The sequence below is a fragment of the Bos indicus x Bos taurus genome, chromosome 12 (genome assembly GCF_003369695.1).
Source record: "Bos indicus x Bos taurus breed Angus x Brahman F1 hybrid chromosome 12, Bos_hybrid_MaternalHap_v2.0, whole genome shotgun sequence".
NCBI lineage: Eukaryota > Metazoa > Chordata > Mammalia > Artiodactyla > Bovidae > Bos > Bos indicus x Bos taurus.
In genome coordinates this window covers 17,938,127-17,958,334 of record NC_040087.1, presented here as the reverse complement: position 1 = coordinate 17,958,334, position 20,208 = coordinate 17,938,127, and the positions used below count along the sequence as shown (strand labels likewise).

The window sequence follows — 20,208 nt, the reverse complement described above, 5'->3', positions numbered from 1 at the left end:
CTACACTGAGGAGCAAATCAGAGGTAGCACACTGGGAGAAAAGACCTCACTGAAATAGTACCTTCCATGTCATGGATATGCCTGTTCTGGACATAACATATAATAAAAGTATGTGGCCTTTTGTATCTGGTATCTTTCACTTAGCTCAATGATTTCAAGGTTCACCCACACTGTAGTATATATCAATACTTTATTCCCTTTTATGGCTGAACAGTATTCTACCATATGGATATGTGTGTCAGTTGCTCAGTCGTGTCTGACTCTTTGCAATGCCAAGGACTGTAGCCTGCCAGGCTCCTCCAAGCAAGAGTACTGGAGTGAACTGCCATTTCCTTCTCCAGGAGATCTTCCCAGCCCAAGGATCAAACCCAGGTCTCCTGCATTGCAGGCAGATTCTTTACCATCTGAGCTGCCAGGGAAGCCCTCTAATATGGATAGTTCACATTTTGTTTATCCTTTCATCAGCTGATGGATATTTGGGATGTTTCCATTTTTTGGCTAATACAAATAACACAGCCATGAACACCTGTACACAAGTTATGGATGAATGATACATATCAAAATTTGATGTTTTGAGATATATGAGTTAAATAAAATGCTAAAATTAATTTCACTTGTTTATACTTGTCATGCAGCTACTATTTAAAATATATGGCTTGCATTTTTATATTTCTAGGTAACAGCACTAATGTAGTTAGTAATAGCTTTAAAAGCTACTGTTTATTAAGCATTTAGTATGTGCTAGGAGGTGAGGTAACAAGTAATATTGTCTTACTTAATTGTTACAATTACTCTGCGAGGAGAGCATTATTAGCTCTATCTTACAGATTGAAATTGAGGTTTAAAGATGTTAAGTATCTTTCTCTAGCTTACAAAGTCGGTAAATGACAAAATTAATAATCATATCTAGATCTGTTTAGCTTTTTAAAAGTTATCCTAATCACTACAGCACACTGCCATACACATACATATACTGAACCCAGAAATAAACAGGCTTTGGCAGGTCTGTTTATTTGTCCATGTGTCCATGAGTCAGACACAACTGAGTGACTTTCACTTTTGGTATCACAGCTAATTTTCCCAACAGTTCTTCAGAAGAAGGTACACATAAGATAGAAAAAAAAAAAAAAATCCTGATTCACTTCAAGACCAATAAACATTAAATTATCTCATAAACTAGTCAATAAAAATTCCAAATCCCTTTAACAAAGGCCTGAGTGATTTTTTACAGGCCAAATTAGACTCTGTCACTTGCTAGCTTAAAATCAATGACTCCATCGCCTGCTGGGCAAAGTTCAAGCTCACTATCAGTCTCATCCCCTCCTACCTTTTAGCCATTAGCAATATCCAAAGTACTTTATGGTACTGCTTTGGCTCTGTACACATGCTGATCACTCTGCCTAGGATGCTCAGTCCCAGTCTCCACATATTTTGCTTGGTAAGTTTCTAATTATCCTTTAAACTCTACTCAGACATTGCCTTCTTCTACAGTTTTTTCACCCCATAATTATTCTTATTACTTTAAAAATACACAGTATTGTTACCCACTACATAATTTCTGCTTCTTACAAACAACCCTCTACAATAGGACATCAAACAATTACTGCATGTAATTTTATTGAAATACATAATTTACTTATTTACTATAAACTTCTTGATGATCACAGTATCATATGATTTCATATTACGAGCATCTAACACATAGTGGTTACCAATAGTCATTTCATTAATGCCTGTGTAGTTTCTTAATGTATATGCACTAAAACAGCTGATAGCCTAAAGTTTCTTAAAGGATATTGACCAAAAAAACTACTTCCTCTAAATCACCATTAATATACAAGTCACAACTTGGTAGTAAGGTCACCACTCAGTTCAGTTCAATTCAGTTGCTCAGTCGTGTCCGACTCTTTGTGACCCCACGGACTGCAGCACGCCAGGCCTCCCTGTCCATCACCAACTCATGGAGTTTACTCAAACTCATGTCCATTGAGTCGGTGATGCCATCCAACCATCTGATCCTCTGTCATCCCTTTCTCCTCTCGCCTTCAATCTTTCCCTACATCAGGGTCTTTTCAAATAAGTCAGCTCTTCACATCAGATGGCCAAAGTACTGGAGTTTCAGCTTCAACATCAGTCCTTCCAATGAATATTCACGACTGATCTCCTTTAGGATGGACTGGTTGGATCTCCTTGCAGTCCAAGGGACTCTCAAGAGTCTTCTCCAAGACCACAGGTCAAAAGCATCAATTCTTAGGTGCTCAGCTTTGTTTATAGTCCAACTCTCACATACTCTCTGACTACTGGAAAAACCAGGGCCTTGACTAGATGGACCTTTGTTGGCAAAGTAATGTCTCTGCTTTTTAATATGCTGTCTAGGTTGGTCATAACTTTCCTTCCAAGGAGTAAGCGTCTTTTAATTTCATGGCTGCAGTCACCATCTGCAGTGATTTTAGAGCCACCAAAAATAAAGACTGCCACTATTTCCACTGTTTCTCCATCTATTTGCCATGAAGTGATGGGACCAGATGCCATGATCTTAGTTTTCTGAATGCTGAGCTTTAAGCCAACTTTTTCACTCTCCTCTTTCACCTTCATCAAGAGGATCTTTAGCTCTTCTTCGCTTTCTGCCATAGGGGTGGTGTCATCTGCATAACCGAGGTTACTGACATTTCTCCCAGCAAGCTTGATTCCAGCTTGTGCTTCATCTAGCCCAGCGTTTCTCATGATGTACTCTGCATATAAGTTAAATAAGCAGGGTGATAATATACAGCCTTGACGTACTCCTTTTCCTATTTGGAACCAGTCTGTTGTTCCATGTCCAGTTCTAACTGTTGCTTCCTGACCTGCATATAGGTTTCTCAAGAGGCAGGTCAGGTGGTCTGGTATTCCCATCTCTTGCGGAATTTTCCACAGTTTGTTGTGATCCACATAGTCAAAGGCTTTGGCATAGTCAATGAAGCAGAAATAGATGTTTTTCTGGAACTCTCTTGCTTTTTCCATGATCCAGTGGATGTTGGCAATTTGATCTCTGGTTCCTCTGCCTTTTCTAAATCTAGCTTGAACATCTCAAAGTTCACGGTTCACGTATTGTTGAAGCCTGGCTTGGAGAATTTTGAGCATTACTTTACTAGCGTGTGAGATGAGTGCAATTGTGCGGTAGTTTGAGCATTCTTTGGCATTGCCTTTCTTTGGGATTGGAACGAAAACTGACCTTTTCCAGTCCTGTGGCCACTGCTGAGTTTTCCAAATCTGCTGGCATACTGAGTGCAGCACTTTCACAGCATCATCTTTTAGGATTTGAAATAGCTCAACTAGAATTCCATCACCTCCACTAGCTTTGTTTGTAGTGATGCTTCCTAAGGCCCACTTGACTTCACATTCCAGGATGTCTGGCTCTAGGTGAGTGATTACACCATCATGATTATCTGGGTCATGAAGATCTTTTTTGTACAGTTCTTCTGTGTATTCTTGCCACCTCTTAATATCTTCTGCTTTTGTTTGGTCCATACCATTTCTGTCCTTTATTGTGCCCATCTTTGCATGAAATGTTCCCTTGGTATCTTTAATTTTCTTGAAGAGATCTCTAGTCTTTCCCATTCTATTGTTTTCCACTATTTCTTTGCACTAATCACTGAGGAAGGCTTTCTTATCTCTCCTTGCTATTCTTTGGAACTCTGCATTCAAATGGGTATATCTTTCCTTTTCTCCTTTGCTTTTCACTTCTCTTCTTTTCACAGCTATTTGTAAGGCCTCCCCAGACAGCCATTTTGCTTTCTTGTATTTCTTTTTCTTGGGGATGGTCTTGCTCCCTGTCTCCTATACAATGTCACGAACCTCTGTCCATAGTTCATCAGACACTCTATCAGATCTAGTCCCTTAAATCTATTTCTCACTTCCACTGTATAATCATAAGGGATTTGATTTAGGTCATACCTGAATGGTCCAATGGTCTTCCCTACTTTCTTCAATTTAAGTCTGAATTTGGCAATAAGGAGTTCATGATCTGAGCCACAGTCAGCTCACGGTCTTGTTTTTGCTGACTGTATAGAGCTTCTCCATCTTTGGCTGCAAAGAATATAATCAATCTGATTTCAGTGTTGGCCATCTGGTGATGTCCATGTGTAGAGTCTTCTCTTGTGCTGTTGGAAGAGGGTGTTTGCTATGACCAGTTCATTCTCTTGGCAGGACTCTATTAGCCTTTGCCCTGCTTCATTCTGTACTCCAAGGCCAAATTTGCCTGTTACTCCAGGTGTTTCTTGACTTTCTACTTTTGCATTCCAGTCCCCTATAATGAAAAGGACATTTTTTTTGGGTGTTAGTTCTAGAAGGTCTCGTAGGTCTCCACAGAACCTTTCAACTTCAGCTTCTTCAGCATTACTGGTCAGGGCATAGACTTGGATTACCATAATATTGAATGGTTTACCTTGGAAACAAACAGAGATCATTCTGTCATTTTTGAAATTGCATCCAAGTACTGCATTTCGGACTCTTTGGTTGACTACAATGGCTACTCCATTTCTTCTAAGGGATTCTTGGCCCACAGGAGTAGATATAATGATCATCTGAGTTAAATTCACCCATTCCAGTCCATTTTAGTTTGCTGATTCCTAAAATGTTGACATTCATTCTTGCCATCTCGTGTTTGATCACTTCCAGTTTGCACTGATTCATGCAGCTAACATTCCAGGTTCCTGTGCAATATTTCTCTTTACAGCATAGGACCTTGCTTCCATCACCAGTCACATCCACAACTGGGTGTTGTCTTTGCTTTGGCTCCGTCTCTTCATTCTCTCTGGAGTAAGGTCACCACTAGGAAGAATCTTAAATTTAGATGACTCTTCCATTCAGAACTACAAGTCTTCTGGCAGAGAAGGCTAAAGTGGGAACGAAGTTCATTAAAACAAGTAAAACATGAATAAAACAAATAATTTTGGAAGAAACATTCAGAATGTATATGACTGGACAAATAAGAAAGTCAAGACTATTAATGGGACAAATCTAAGGTGCAATACTTAACAACTTTACTAAGTATGTAACAGTTCCCAGATGGAATCTAATATGAACAGTGACATGAAAATGCAGGGTGCAATCCTAATAAAATTTTTACTTTACCTTTCTAATTTGCTGTAGAGTGCACACAACACATTATACTTCTTCAACAGTCTTGACATAGCATTATCAACTTTGGTACTGGTATCGATTTCTTTTAGTAAATCAAAGAATTTATAGACACTGCAAAAGAAAGCATAGAAAAAAGTGAATCCACAATTTTAGAAATTCATTTTTTTTTTCATTTTCAAAGCATGGACATTTCAATTCAAAAGGCCTGTTAGCTCTGTACCAAATCACTATTATATCCTTTGGAAGGAATTAGTTTTTGCATTTTACTAGAATTTAAAGGGAAAAAATATCAACTAATCTCAACCTATATCCCTGTATCTATACACCTAAGCCTACATCTATTTATCAACAAGAACACAGAAAAAATAAGGGTTATTACAGACATATACAAATATTTAGTTCTATATCTAGCTATATGTTTTAAAAATCCTAAGTTCACATCCATTTATCTAACACAAAAACTACCTGTTTCATTCCCATGTTTTCCTTTACATATTTATAACTCTTCTTTGACAGTGAGAAATCTGGGATCCACTTATCTCTAATTTACTCATTTAATCAATCCCCCTGTAACGACCAAGCTACCCACTCCTCCATGTTGGCACCCTCCTCTCCTGCTCAGACTGACTCCCCCACCCTGAACTGCCCTCACCCCTCCAAGTAGGGATCTGACCGCTCATCCCAGACAGCTCTTACCTCACATGTGCTGTGACTCCCTATACCAGCTGTCCACACACCTGCTTCGTCTGCCCTTGCACACCAAGCAGCCCGTGTCAAGAAGCCCCCCACACCCTTGGGAGATGACCTCCTCATCCCACTTTGGCTCTAACAGCCTTCTCAGGGAGCCATGGCTCTCCCTCACCACAGATGCACACACCTTCTCTCTTTACCCCACCAGTGGTTTTAGGGGAAGGAAAAAGGAAATAGCTGGAAACTCAGATGGTAAAGAATTGGCCTACAATGCAGGAGACCTGGGTTTGACTCCTGGATGGGGAAGATTCCCTGGAGAAGGGAATGGCAATCCACTCCAGTGTTCTTGCCTGGGAAATCCCATGGACAGAGGAGCTTGGCAGGCTACAGTCCATGGGGTCGCAAAGAGTAGACCCCATTAGTGACTAACACTAATAATTTTTATTTCACAGGAAAGGAAAGGAACCCGAGACTTAATAAGGATAAGCAATCTATTTCAAGTCATATATCTTGTAAAATATACCCAGTCTATCTTAACCCAAATATTGATTCTCTTTCCAATCCTCTGAGGTAACTAAAACATTTGCTGATATAAAAATTTACCTCTATATTCAGATTGTTTTCAGCTATATAAAACCTATTTTGGTTTAGTGATTTTATTTAATAAAGTTAAACTTTGAAATCTCTGAGAGGTAAACAACTTCTAATTTAATCAGTTAAATATGAACATGCTATGCTATGCTAAGTCACTTCAGTCGCGTCCGACTCTGTGTGACCCCATAGACGGCAGCCCACCAGGCTCCCCCGTCCCTGGGATTCTCCAGGCAAGAACACTGGAGTGGGTTGCCATTTCCTTCTCCAATGCATGAAAGTGAAAAGTGAAAGTGAAGTTGCTCAGTCCTGTCCGACTCTTAGCGACCCCATGGACTGCAGCCTAATAGGCTCCTCCGTCCATGGGATTTTCCAGGCAAGAGTACTGGAGTGGGGTGCCATTGCCTTTAGAAGGTCTTTGTTTCCACATTTTATTTAGAGGTAGTAAGAAAGTTACTAAAATGTGAAACAATTTTATCTCATTTACACAAAACACCAATTATGTTTAACTCTAGATGGCTTTATCTAAGAAGAAACATACTACTATCTTTTTGGTAAATTATTTGCTGTTAGATATTGTAAATATACTGCAAAAGAAATGACTAGAAGAAATGATCAGAAGGCTTCTCTTGAGTTGTTGGAAACAATTAGTAAACTCTCATTAGGCTTATAAACTCAATACAGACATTAAGTAATTATAGGGGCAAGTATGATAATAGATACTTAACTGAACACACAGTCTCAAAACATATATAATTACAATATCTATTATATTAAAAGTTTTAAACTTTAATAAATCAACTAAATTCCTTGAAGATGGGCTCATACTACTTTTACAAAGGTTTTACTATATAATAAAGCCTATTTAATAAATCTGCCTATTTTGTCCACTTTATCAACAGCTACAATTAAGAAAGTTAACACAGTGAGAGATACAATGAAGATTTTCCCAGGACACAGACTGCTACATTTTAAAGAAACTGCAGCATAAAGACATTAAGGGCCCCAACAGAGTAGGAGAGTTCACTAGTTGACCCAAGTTCTCCATGTTTTAGTTAATTTTGGCATTTCCCACCAATTCCCTGAAGTCTATTAAAATGATAGTTCAGGAATAGTTTTTTTTTTTTTTAAATGGCAGAGGCCTATATTAATGCAAGAAATTTTACCTGGTTTCAATGTTTTTCTGTAGCTCAGTGAAAGTGAACGGCATCTCATCTAAGTCAACTGCTGCGATAAAAATACAGATTCCCCACAGTTCCTTTTTCTTTTGAACATAACCTTCCTGCAAACAAAACAAAACAAAAAGGTTCAAGTAATTCGTTAAGTCATTTACACACAAAAACTGTGTTAAAACTATACTAGGCAACTTTTTTCTTATTGAGCATAACAAAATAAATTTGTTCCCAAGTCTTTATGAGAGTATTTAATTCTAGGCTAGTACAAACTAGTTACAAAATTAGTAACTAAATTTTATATTGTAAAGCAAAAAAAAATTACCAGATAAGTCAAAAAGTTAAACTACAACTTTCTATAAAAAACCTAGAAGCCAGTCAGTTCTCTGAGGTAAACATTTTCAGTTCTCAATAACACAACATCATCCAAGCCAAGGTGAAAGATTTTACTTCATAAAATAAATTGTTTTTAAAAAAACAAGCCCATTTTCTCACTTGATTATCCTCCTTTTGCTCTAATTCACTTGTTCTTTTACCAATCTATTGATTCAAGTATTTTTTTAACCTTATGAAATTTATATCTCTCAGTGCTCTAACTGCCTTCCTTGTAAAATGGAAATAATAATACTTACCTCACTTTGTAAGAATTAAATGAGACTTTATATAAAGCCCTTACCACAATGCCTGTCATTTAATTAGTACTCAATGAATGACAGCTATCATTATTATTAGAATATTTTTTCATTATCATTAGAATACTTTTTCCCCTAAAAATATATCTTTATTTAAATATGTGTTTTATAGGTAAAATTAGATTATATTAAATTAAAAACAAAAAAAACAAATTATCTAATGTTCTATCAAAGAGTTGGAACTACTTGCTTACTCTTAATTGTAGAGTACAATGGGGCTGAAAAATATGTGATACAATTTTACATTGTTTTGAAATCTCAATTATATAAAAGTTTTAGGAAAAAGAATTATTCTAGATTATCAAATTTTAGGGATAATACAAAGCTGATCACTATCCAACTCTAAACTTTTCCTTAATTTTAAAAATCATATGTTTATCTTCATACAGTTTTATCTCTTCCAATTCGTTTTTTAGTATCTTCTAAAATTGGACATATCTAATAATTTAGATCACCGACTCAATGGACATGAATTTGGGTAAACTCCAGGAGTTGGTGATGGACAGAGAGGCCTGGCATGCTGTGGTTCACGGGGTTGCAAAGAGTGGGACACGACTGAGTGACTGAACTGAATTGAATAATTTTTAAAGAAATATTTATTATGCAACTAACACAGTTTTGTCATTTTGGGGATTCAGTGATGAAAACAGAACAAACAAAAAAATTCCCTGTCTCCCTGGGAGTTACACTTCTATTTAAGTTAAAAACATGAATTTTTGTGTCAAACATTCAAGACTTTGAACACATACTCTAGTTGTATAACTGTAAGCAACTGATTAAATCTAATTAAACCTCAGTTTTTACTAAAATAGAAATATAATAGTATCCTATCTGGGTCACTATAAAATTTAACAGTGAGGATGCTCTTAAGTAATCAGCACAGTGCCAGGCATTATACTCATTCAATAATAAACAGCAGCAGCACTATTATCAGTGAATCTAGCACTCATTCCTCTATATCATATCTGTCTCAAAAACTGTCCACAACCCAATCTTCTCCACACCAAAAATATTCATCCCTGGGAATGCTGAGGAATACTGGAGTTTTGTGTGTAAGAAATCATTTTTATTGACTTCTAGTCCCTGGCAATCACTGATCTGATTTCAGTTCCTTCTCTAGAATGTCATACAAATGGAATTATATAGGCTGTAGCCTTTTTTGTCTGGCTTCTTTCACTTAGCATAATGCTTCTGAGAACTCATCCATATTGTTGTACCTATTAGTATTTATCCCTTTTATTTGTTGAGTAGCACTCCACTGTATGAATATACCACACTTTGTTTATCGATTCCAATAGCTGAATACACTGCTATGAATAAGGCTATTAACCTTAGCCTTAAATATTCAACTACAGATCTTTAAGTGGATGCATATTTTCATTTCTCTCGGGTGAATACCTCATTGGGGAATGCTAAGTTCTGTATTAAATGTAAGTTTAAGTTTGTAAGAAACTGGTAAACTGTTTTCCAACATGGCTGTAATGCTTTGCACCCCCGCCAGCTACAAATGAGAGTTCACGTTTCTTCACATCCTCACCAGCACTTAGTTTCTGTTCGTCTGTTTTCCAGTCATCCCAGTAGGTGTGTAGTGGTACATTTTCCCAAGGACTAACAACACTGAGTACTTTTTCAAATCTCACTTAGCATCTGGATCTCTTCTTTTGCCAATTTTCTCTTCAGTTGTTTGTCTTATAAAGTTGTTAAGAGTTACTTAAACATGTTGGATTCAAACTCCTTAACAGGTACGTGTTTTGCAAAAATCTTCAACTGATCTGTAGCTTTTCACTTTCTTAAATAGTGTATTTCAAAGGGCGTAAGTTTTTAATTTTGATGGAGCTCAATTTATTACCTTGTTTTATAGATCATGCCCTTGCTGGTACTATCCATGAAATCTTTGTTTAATCCAAGGTCACAAAGGTTTTCTCCTTGGTCATCTTCTGGAAGTTTATATCTATGCTTCATTTGAATTAATTTTTATGATTGTGCAACAAAGGGACTAAAGTTCATTTTTTGCATATGGATGTCGAATTGCTCCAGTATCATTTGTTGAGAGGAACTCCTTTCTCCATTGAACTACCTTACCCTCTGTGTGCAAACACTGACACGTATGTGTGAATTCTATTTTCTGATTCTCTGTTCTGTTCCACTGACCTACTTGTCTTTCTTTCCACCAATACTACAATGACTTGATTATGTTTTGTTCTTTTTTTAGTTCAGTTTGGTTCAAGACTTTTAAATCCGTAAAACGACATTTGATTCAGTTCTCATTGTGCAGATTAAGAAACTGAAGATTAGAGCGTGGAGAGTTGCCCAACACAGCCTATCAATGCCACAGGCCTATAAAACCCAAGTTTCCTAACACTCAAATTAGTCTTCTTCCCTTTATTTAAGAGTATTTCCTTACTACATTTCTACATTGATTTCCTAACATTTTCACTATTGAAATCCTTAATCTCACCACCCCACTAAGAGTCCTGTACTCTTAACTATTTTACTGTTCTGTACTCTTCATTTTTATTTTGTTGAGAAGGTTAGAGAATCACAATTCCAAAGGCCTCAACATGTTTCTCCACATCAAATAATTTCTAATTACCATATACTCCCAATGTCTCTGCATCTAGCTTCAGGTCCTTCTTCTCTTCTGACTTTGACAAATGAACATCCTCCTCCACTCTTAAATCAGTAAATCTACTCCCTCACTTCTTCCCACTTTGTATCACCTCCTTCAAGACCTATTTGATTAATTCCTCCCTCTGTCTTACATAATTTATCTTACAGGTCTTTCTAAACACATGCTTCTGTTTAGCTACAAACCAGCTTGTGCTGTGGTGTGCTAAGTCACTCAGTTGTGTCTGACTTTTTGGGATCCCATGGACTGTAGCCCACCAGGGTCCTCTGTCCATGGGAATTCTCCAGGCAAGAATACTGGAGTGGGCTGCCATGCCCTCCTCCAGGCAGGGGATCTTCCCAACCCAGGTCGCTCCTGCATTGCAGGCAGATTCTTTACCATCTGAGCCACCAGGGAAACCCAAGAATACTGGAGTGGGTAGCCTATCCCTTCCCCAGGGGATCTTTCCCACCCAGGAATTGAACCGAGGTCTCCTGCATTGCAGTCAGATTCTTTACCAGCCGAGCTACCAGGGAAGCCCCACAAACAAACTTACATCACTTTAAAAAAAAAAAAAAAGCTATCCTTCTATCCCTGGACTTTATCAAGCCACTGTTCAAACCAGACATACAAACCTCTTACTATTCACACGCACACTCACCAGATACACTCTCCCAGTACACATCTACTGCACCCACTGAACACATACTTCTACTATGTAAGCGCTATTCTACTGAGGCTATTGTCTAAGTGTCGAAAGAGCTCTCTCTAAACTGAACAGACTTTTCTTTGGTTTCATCTACAAAGACCTCTATACGACATCTGACACCACTGTAATGAAACTTTTCTCCTCAGCTTTTCAAACACAGTCAACATCCTCATTCTCGTTTTTATCTCTGTCAACTTTTTCAGAGTTTCCTAATTCCAAAGACTTTTCCCCACCACCTTCTTTTTCCTTCTGCCGTCTGCAGCTTCATCCACTTCTACAGCAGCCCCAACTCCTCGACACAGCTGTTTCACATGACTCATCCTGCTTTCCAACCCTCACTGCTGTCTCAAGATCTAGGCCCTATTTTCCAACGGCAATTACAACCCAAAAATTTGTAACTGATTTGTTTCCTCAAAAATTTAGTTGAGAATTATGTAACGGGCTCAGAATAGCACCTTTGAAACCATTAAAACAGAGGAAAAGAAAGTTTTACTCAGCCAAAAGAATCACAAAAAAATAAATGAAAGAAGAAAAAAATGAGGAAAGGATAAGAAAAAGCATTTTACAAAAGAAAAAGACAGTAATTTCCAATAAACATATTTGGAATATAAGAACCTTAGAAGAGTGTTAATTGAAGGACATTTTGCTAATTTGCATCAAGAACCTTAAGAGTTCAGTTTTATCTCTATGGATTTATCCAATGAAAATAATTACTGAGTAAGATTTAGTATGATAAATGTTCAAAGAATTACAACAGCAAAAATAATGGGAAACATTCAAACATCTTTAAATAGAATAGTTAAATAAATTATGATAGAGCTGTATCAAGAGCTACATAAAACTCTTAGAAAACATTTCAAAGATTATAAGGACATGGGGAAAAAAACCAGACATGTTACGAGAAAAAAACATCAGAATACAAAATTCTGTGTATATTTTGACTCCAATTTGTTGAAAAAATTTAAAAGAAAGGATATGCAAAAATATATCAAAATGTTAACTATTATCTCTAGGTGGTAGGATTACAAATGGTTTTCATTAATCCTAGATATATTTTCTAAATTACCTACAATTATAAAATAGAGGGGAAAATAAGTCAATTAAGAAGTACTAAATTTATATAAAACAGGTGAGAGGAAAAATTATGAATATTCTTGAGAAAAATCTTTTTTAAAATAGTCAAACTTTAATTACATATACTACAGTTTAAATCATAATCTATAATCAACACTTAAGAGACTACTCATTTAAGCTATCATTTAGTTTAGTTTACTTAAATCACCCAACTGGTAACCCTGAGTTAGTGATATGACTTAACCAAAAAGTTTGTTGAGTTTTTTTCTCCATGATATTTTATGGAAAATACTGAACAAAGTTTTTGGCCAATCCAACACTTGCTCTTTTACAATGCACTAACTTATAAAAGAGCTCCCCCAAGTGGTAACATAAATCATCTTAGAAACATCTGAAAAGTAGGTTATCTTACTGAAAAGTAGGTTAACATAACTAGCATGAATTTAACCTGAAATTTTAAAAGTTAAAAACACTACTCTCTCTTATCTTTACTTTTTAAGATATCAACCATGAAAATGATGGAAATAAGCCATAGTAAACATGCTCTTTATCTCAGGGTCAAAAGGATACATCCTTACACCAGATTCATGAGACTGTAATGAGTGATTAGCAATAAAGTTACAAGTTAAATGTATTATAGAAGTAGAGGGGCTAAGAGCTTCCTTTATATCTTCCCCTCGGGGATTTCCTTACCAAGGTTATATGTAAGAACAAAAGAAACAACATGCTAATATGCCAGAAAATCCTCCCTCTCGCTTGCATAATATTAGCTGACAGCAGTTGAGCGCTAAAGAAATTCTTGATGTGCTCATAAGAACCAGAAGGCAAGAGTAGCACAGCCAAGAAGAATACAAAAGCTAACTTTACTTGTGCTCGATCATATTTTTGATTCAACATGCAGAGGTAAACACCAACTGAATTAGCCATCCAGTTACACAATGCCTTTGTGGGGAGAGTTGACTCTACTCCCAGAAAAATATGTTCTTGGCAAATTCAGATTCATCTAGTCTTCTGCCCAAGAGATGAGTACTTGGAGCTAAGAACTTCTACAGAATTCAGTGGTTAGGACTATTTAAGCACCTAACTAAACTCAATTCAGTTTACTAGATTGTTCAATTGTCCCTATCTCAACTATTTTGTAAGCATTTTGAAGGCATAATCACACTAAGTACACTGCTGAACCCGCAAGAACCTAGTACAATGGCCAGCACTAACTTGACATTAAATGTATATATTTTTTAAAAGCAGCATCAATAGTCATACCCTAGTATAGGATAGAATGACTTTTTTGACTTTCTTGTTTTTCCCCCTAGTAGGCTCAGAGAACTAAGCAGCAACTGAATCATGAGTAAAAAGTTTTAAGGTGAGAATATTGGTGCTACCACAATTTCTTTATCTCCTGATCACACACACATTGATCAGCTACTGAGGATCAGCAGGATTAATTCACACAAAGAAATGAATTACAGTCTTCACTTCCTAAACTTGTAATAACATAACTGACCTGGAATTTAGTTCCTAGTCAAGCTCTCTGCTTTATTGCATCAAAGGCCCAAAAAATGATCCCCAAGAAGACAGAGCCATAGAGCAGTGAAAACAGCCACCATATTAAAACAACTACTAATTAATTAATTAACTAGTGTCTACCCATCTTAGAAACAAAGAGTCAATTACTACAACTCAGATTTAATTATGTGTATAAATGGTATTTTTCAAAGTTAGCATGTCCATTCATTCCACCAATATCATTTGAAAAAAAGAAAACACAACTACTGAATAAATGAGTTGGCATTAGAATAAAAGAATCTCAGTTGGAAGGGAAAATGAAAGAGATCATTGATCACTGAAGTCCTGTGGTCTGGGAGTCTCTAGGGTTCAAATCATAAAATGATAATCCTTGGCAAATTTGCTTAAATTTTTAAAAACTTAAGCGAACCCATATGTTTACTTTCAATAATGCCTCAGTAACTAAAGTAGCAAGTGTTTCACTTTTGCTAGAAATCAATGCAGCAAGGTAACACAATTTACCTTTATACTGATAAAAAACAATGGCTGTCAGGCTTGAATAAAATTAGGAAAAATTATTATTTAATAAACAAAGTTTGGTACACTTTCTAAAAGAGATCCAAGGTGGGGGAAAGTTTGGTGGTTTCTGACTGCAATATAAATTTGATTCAACTTATTTTAAAAACGGTTTGCAGAATGAGAAAAATCAAGGCACGTACTGAAAGGACGTAAAACAGAAAAGGAACAGGCATTTTTGACAAAATAACTCACTTCAAAACTCTCCTAAATATCTAGGTCTCATATAAACTTGACTACTTGTTTATAGCTGAACATGTAATAGAAATAACTACCAATCTGAACATCAGTAATTATGAATGTCAGGCCTCTAAAATTATAATGTACATAAGGAAAAAAATTGATTCACTGAGAGTGTATTTATAATCATTTCTTTCAAAACAACACCTGTTTTATCTAAATTATATAGGGCATAAAGATGTTTAAAGTACAGAAAAACAAACAGTCCTATTAAATTGAGGTTTAAGATACCCTAGCAAACCTGGAAGCCTGTAACTCTCCACAGTCATTTCAATCCGATGGGGAAAAGGTGCTATACAGTATGTGATATGTTCTTCTGGTACCTACCATTCTTCTGGTATCTACTTCTAACATGAAGAATAAAGAGAGGTGAATGAATAAAGAAGATGTGGTATATATAATCAACTAAATGTCACTCAGTCATATAAAAGAAGGAAATCATTAATGCCATTGGCAGCAACATGGACGGACCTAATCATACAAAGTTAAGTCAAAGACAAATATCATATAATATCACTTATGTGTGGAATCTAAAAAACGATACAAATGAACTCACAGACAAAACAGAAAAAGACTCACAGACAGAGAAAACAAACTTATGGGTTACCAAAAGGGAAAGAGCTTGGGAGAAACAAGATATTCAGTATCTTGTTATAACCCATAATGGAAAAGAATTTGAAAAAGAATATACACACACATAACTGAATCACTTTGCTGTACACCAGAAACCAACACAACACTGTGAACTTCAATTAAACAAAAAAGCAGGAAAAGGTGAAGAGAAAATCTGAGGGAGAAGTAGGGCAGAGTACAGGTACAGTATTAAACAGTGCTAGGCCTTATTGGAAAAGTGAGATATCAGCAAAGATTTTATCCTATGAGCAAAGACATAATCTATTAAATTTTGTAAGTGTGAATGTCTTCTGACCCAGTGGTTTCACTTCTAGGAATCAACATTACAAAAGTACTCTTTTTTGTGCACCAAATGTATATATAAAGCTATTCACTGCAACAGTTTGTAGTATCAAATGTTCAAAAATAAACTAAATGTTAATAGGGGAATATATAAATAAATTACACGTCCATACAATGGAAAATACATCCACTAAAAAGATTAAGCTAAACACAGAAGGAGAGGTACTCTTCACTACATGAAAAAAGCAAGGTACAGAAAAACACAAAAACTAGAAACTTTTATTAGCTGCCTATGGAGAAGTGGGTAACTTAGGGGAAAGAATGACAGAGGTTTTCATTGCTTACATTTTTATTTCTTTTGAATCTTAAACCATCTGAATCTATTGCCTATTCCAAAAGCATCAATAATTACTTAAATTGGTTAAAAAGTGTAAATAAATAATAAAACCTCAGTGGGAAAAAAAAAATCGTGTGTGTGTGTGTGTGTGTGTGTGTGTGTGAAGGGGGAAATGAGGAAGGGTTGGAGGGGCAGAATGAACAAAAATTTATCAGTGGTTATTTCTATAGAGGTGGGAATACAAAGAGAGCAACGGATATTCACTTCTCACTTTAATACTATAAAAAATTTTAAAAACAAGTATATTTGCGTTTCGAATATATATGTGTGTTTATATATAAATATACATTTATATATGCATGTTCATATGTAAATATATATTTCTTTGAAATACTGAAAGGGAAATATAGAAAAGTGGGAAAAAATGACAAGAAAGATGTTAGTGAGAAAAACTACATGCTATGTCTTGAAAGTTGGCATTCAAATCCATAAACAGTTACAAGAGTCATAATGACCACAAAATAAAATAAAATTGGTTCTCAGAAGAAGCCTCGCTAGTCTTCATTCAGAGATGAGAGTAAAATTCCTTCCATGGGTCCTCAGAAAAAAGAAAATATGCTGCAGTAAAAATAGCAGTCAAATTATATATTATTATAACAATTATAAATAATTACATGTTAGATATATCTGAGTAGTTCATGATGAAAGCTCATGTAGAACTTTAATAATGCTATCTGACATATATATTAAGTTTAAGACACTAAATGGTGAAGAGGGAATAAATGGTTTGATTAAATTTAGAGAGTATAAAAGTAGAGAAAAATCAATAAAACCAAAAATTGGTTTTTTGAAAAAAAGATAAGAGAAACTTTTAGTTAGATTGATCAAGAAAAATGATTCAAATTAGTTAAAATTAGAAATGACATGAGGATATTAAGACCAATCTTATAGAAATTTTAAAACGAATCATAACAGGAATGTTATGAGCCACTGCATGCTGACAAATCAGATGATTTAGATTAAATGGACAAACTTCTAAAAAGAGAGAGAAGACCAAACCATCACAAAAAGAAACTGACAATTTGAAAAGACCTGTAACAAAGTTAAGAGACTAGACTAGTAATTTTAAAAAATCTCTACACCGAGAAAAGTCGAGGCTCAGTTGGTTTCATTGATGAATTCTACCAAACATTTAAAGCAGAATTAGTATCAATTCACCAAGTGAACAGAGAAGGCAATGGCACCCCACTCCAGTACTCTTGCCTGGAAAATCCCATGGATGGAGGAGCCTGGAGGGCTGCAGTCCGTGGGGTCACGAAGAGTCGGACACGACTGAACGACTTCACTTTCACTTTTCACTTTCATGCATTGGAGAAGGCAATGGCAACCCACTCCAGTGTTCTCGCCTGGAGAATCCCAGGGACGGGGGAGCCTGGTGGGCTGCCGTCTACGGGGTCGCACAGAGTCAGACACGACTGAAGCGACTTAGCAGCAGCAGCACCACCAAGTGAAAGTGAAGTCACTCAGTCATGTCCTACTCTTTGTGACCCCATGGACTGTAGCCTATCAGGCTCCTCCGTCCATGGGATTTTCCAGGCAAGAGTACTGGAGTGGGTTGCCATTTCCTTCTCCAGGGGATCTTCCCAATCCAGGGATCAAACCCTGGTCTCCTGCACTGCAGACAGACACTTTACCATCTGAGCCACCAGGGAAGCCCATCAATTAACCAAAATGCTCCATAAAAGCTGAAGATCGAAGGAAACATTTCCCATCTCCTTCAGCAGTCAGTACTACCCTGACACTAAAATCAGACAAAAACACTGCAAGGAAAGAAAATAGAGACCAAAATCTCTTATGAAAAAATGCATAAAAATGCTGAACAAAATACAAGGAAACCAAATTTAAATATATATATATATATAAGAATAATTACGCACCATAAACAAGTGAAACTTATCCTAGAAACACAATGTTGGTTTAAAATCTCAGAAGAATATAATACGTTATAATAAGGAGAAAAAACATACAGTTGTCTCAATAGATGCAGAAAAAAATCATTTGACAAAATCCCAAACCATTTGACAAAATACTCAACACAACTGGAATAAAAGGGAAGTTCCTCAACCTGACAAAAGGCATCTCCAGAAAGCCTACATCATAGGTAACAGTAAGACTGAATGTTCTCCCACTAAGATCAGGAAAAAGGTAACAATGTATTGGAGGTTCTAGCCAGGGCAATCAGCTAAGAAAAAGAAATAAAGGGCATCCATCTCAATTCCAAAGAAAGGCAATGCCAAAGAATGCTCAAACCAATGCACAATTGCACTCATCTCACACGCTAGTAAAGTAATGCTCAAAATTCTTCAAGCCAGGCTTCAGCAATACGCGAACCGTGAACTTCCAGATGTTCAAGGTGGTTTTAGAAAAGGCAGAAGAACCAGAGATCAAATTGCCAACATCTGCTGGATCATGGAAAAAGCAAGAGAGTTCCAGAAAAACATCTATTTCTGCTTTATTGACTATGCCAAAGCCTTGGACTTTGTGTGGATCACAATAAACTGTGGAAAATTCTGAAAGAGATGGGAATACCACACCACCTGACCTGTCTCTTGAGAAACCTGTATGCAGGTCAGGAAGCAACAGTTAGAACTGGACATGGAACAACAGACTGGTTCCAAATAGGAAAAGGAGTACGTCAAGGCTGTATATTGCCACCCTGCTTATTTAACTTTTATGCAGATTACATCATGAGAAACGCTGGGCTGGAAGAAGCACAAGCTGGAATCAAGATTGCCGGGAGAAATATCAATAACCTCAGATATGCAGATGATACCACCCTATGGCAGAAAGTGAAGAAGAACTAAATAGCCTTTTGATGAAAGTGAAAGAGGAGAGTGAAAAAGTTGGCTTAAAGTTCAACATTCAGGAAACTAAGATCATGGCATCTGGTCCCATCACTTCATGGGAAATAGATGGGGAAACAGTGGAAACAGTGGCTGACTCTATTTTTGGGGGCTCCAAAATCACTGCAGATGGTGACTGCAGCCATGAAATTAAAAGACCAACCTAGATAGCATATTAAAAAGCAAAGACATTACTTTTTCAACAAAGGTCCATCTAGTCAAGGCTATGGTTTTTCCAGTGGTCATGTACGGATGTGAGAGTTGAACTATAAAGAAAGTTGAGTGCTGAAAAACTGACGAAGAAAAGATAGAAAAGATATTACTATTACAATAATAGTGTATAACTCCACGTTTTGTTTCTATATAATTTAAGAGACTGATGCATTACAAAATCATTAGTTTATGTTTTTGGACTCTGGATATAAAAAGGCATACTTTTGTGACATCAATAACTGAAAGGAGTTTGGACAGGGCTAATGAAGTATAATTCTCTATATTATTGAAGTTAAGCTTGAAAAAATTCAAATTAGAGTATAAAACTTTAAGATGCTAAATGTAATCCCCATGGTAATGACAAAGAAAACAAAGAATATACACAAAAGGAAACAAGAAAGGAATTTAAACATTTCAATACAAAAGGTCAGCTAAATACAAAAGAATCACTGAAAATAGAAAATCAACAGAAAAACCAAGGAAATCAAAAGCTGATACTTTAAAAAGATCAATAAAATTTAAAAAGCCTACAGTCAGATTAACTTTTAAAAAGAGAGTGAAGGAGAAGACACATTATTATAATAGAAACGCATGTGCCTCTTTTTCCCTTGCTGCCTTTTGAATTCTCTTTAACTTTCACCATTTTACTGAGGATATGCCCTGGGTTCATACTGTCTGTGACTGTGTTTCCTGCACCTGGATGTCTGTTTCCTGTCTATGTTTGGGAAGTTTTCAGCCATAATTTCATGAGACAAATTTTCTACCTCTTTCTCCCTCTCTTCTCCTTCTGGAACCCCTATTAATGTGATTTTCAGTACACCTAATGTTGCACCCAAAGTCCCTTAAACAATTCTCAATAAA

The 20,208-nt window shown here is 36.3% G+C and overlaps 1 protein-coding gene across 2 annotated transcripts in view; it reads right to left on the bottom strand.

The window, feature by feature from the left end:
* RB1 (RB transcriptional corepressor 1) overlaps nt 1–20,208 on the bottom strand; it is a 120,325-nt gene that overhangs the window by 87,148 nt on the left and 12,969 nt on the right. For both annotated transcript variants that reach the window (XM_027557242.1, XM_027557243.1), the window contains exons 3-4: nt 7,569–7,684; nt 5,113–5,232 (exon numbers count right to left, since the gene is read on the bottom strand). In XM_027557242.1, the coding sequence (XP_027413043.1) occupies nt 5,113–5,232; nt 7,569–7,684 (236 nt within the window). The remainder of the gene's footprint in view (nt 1–5,112; nt 5,233–7,568; nt 7,685–20,208) is intronic.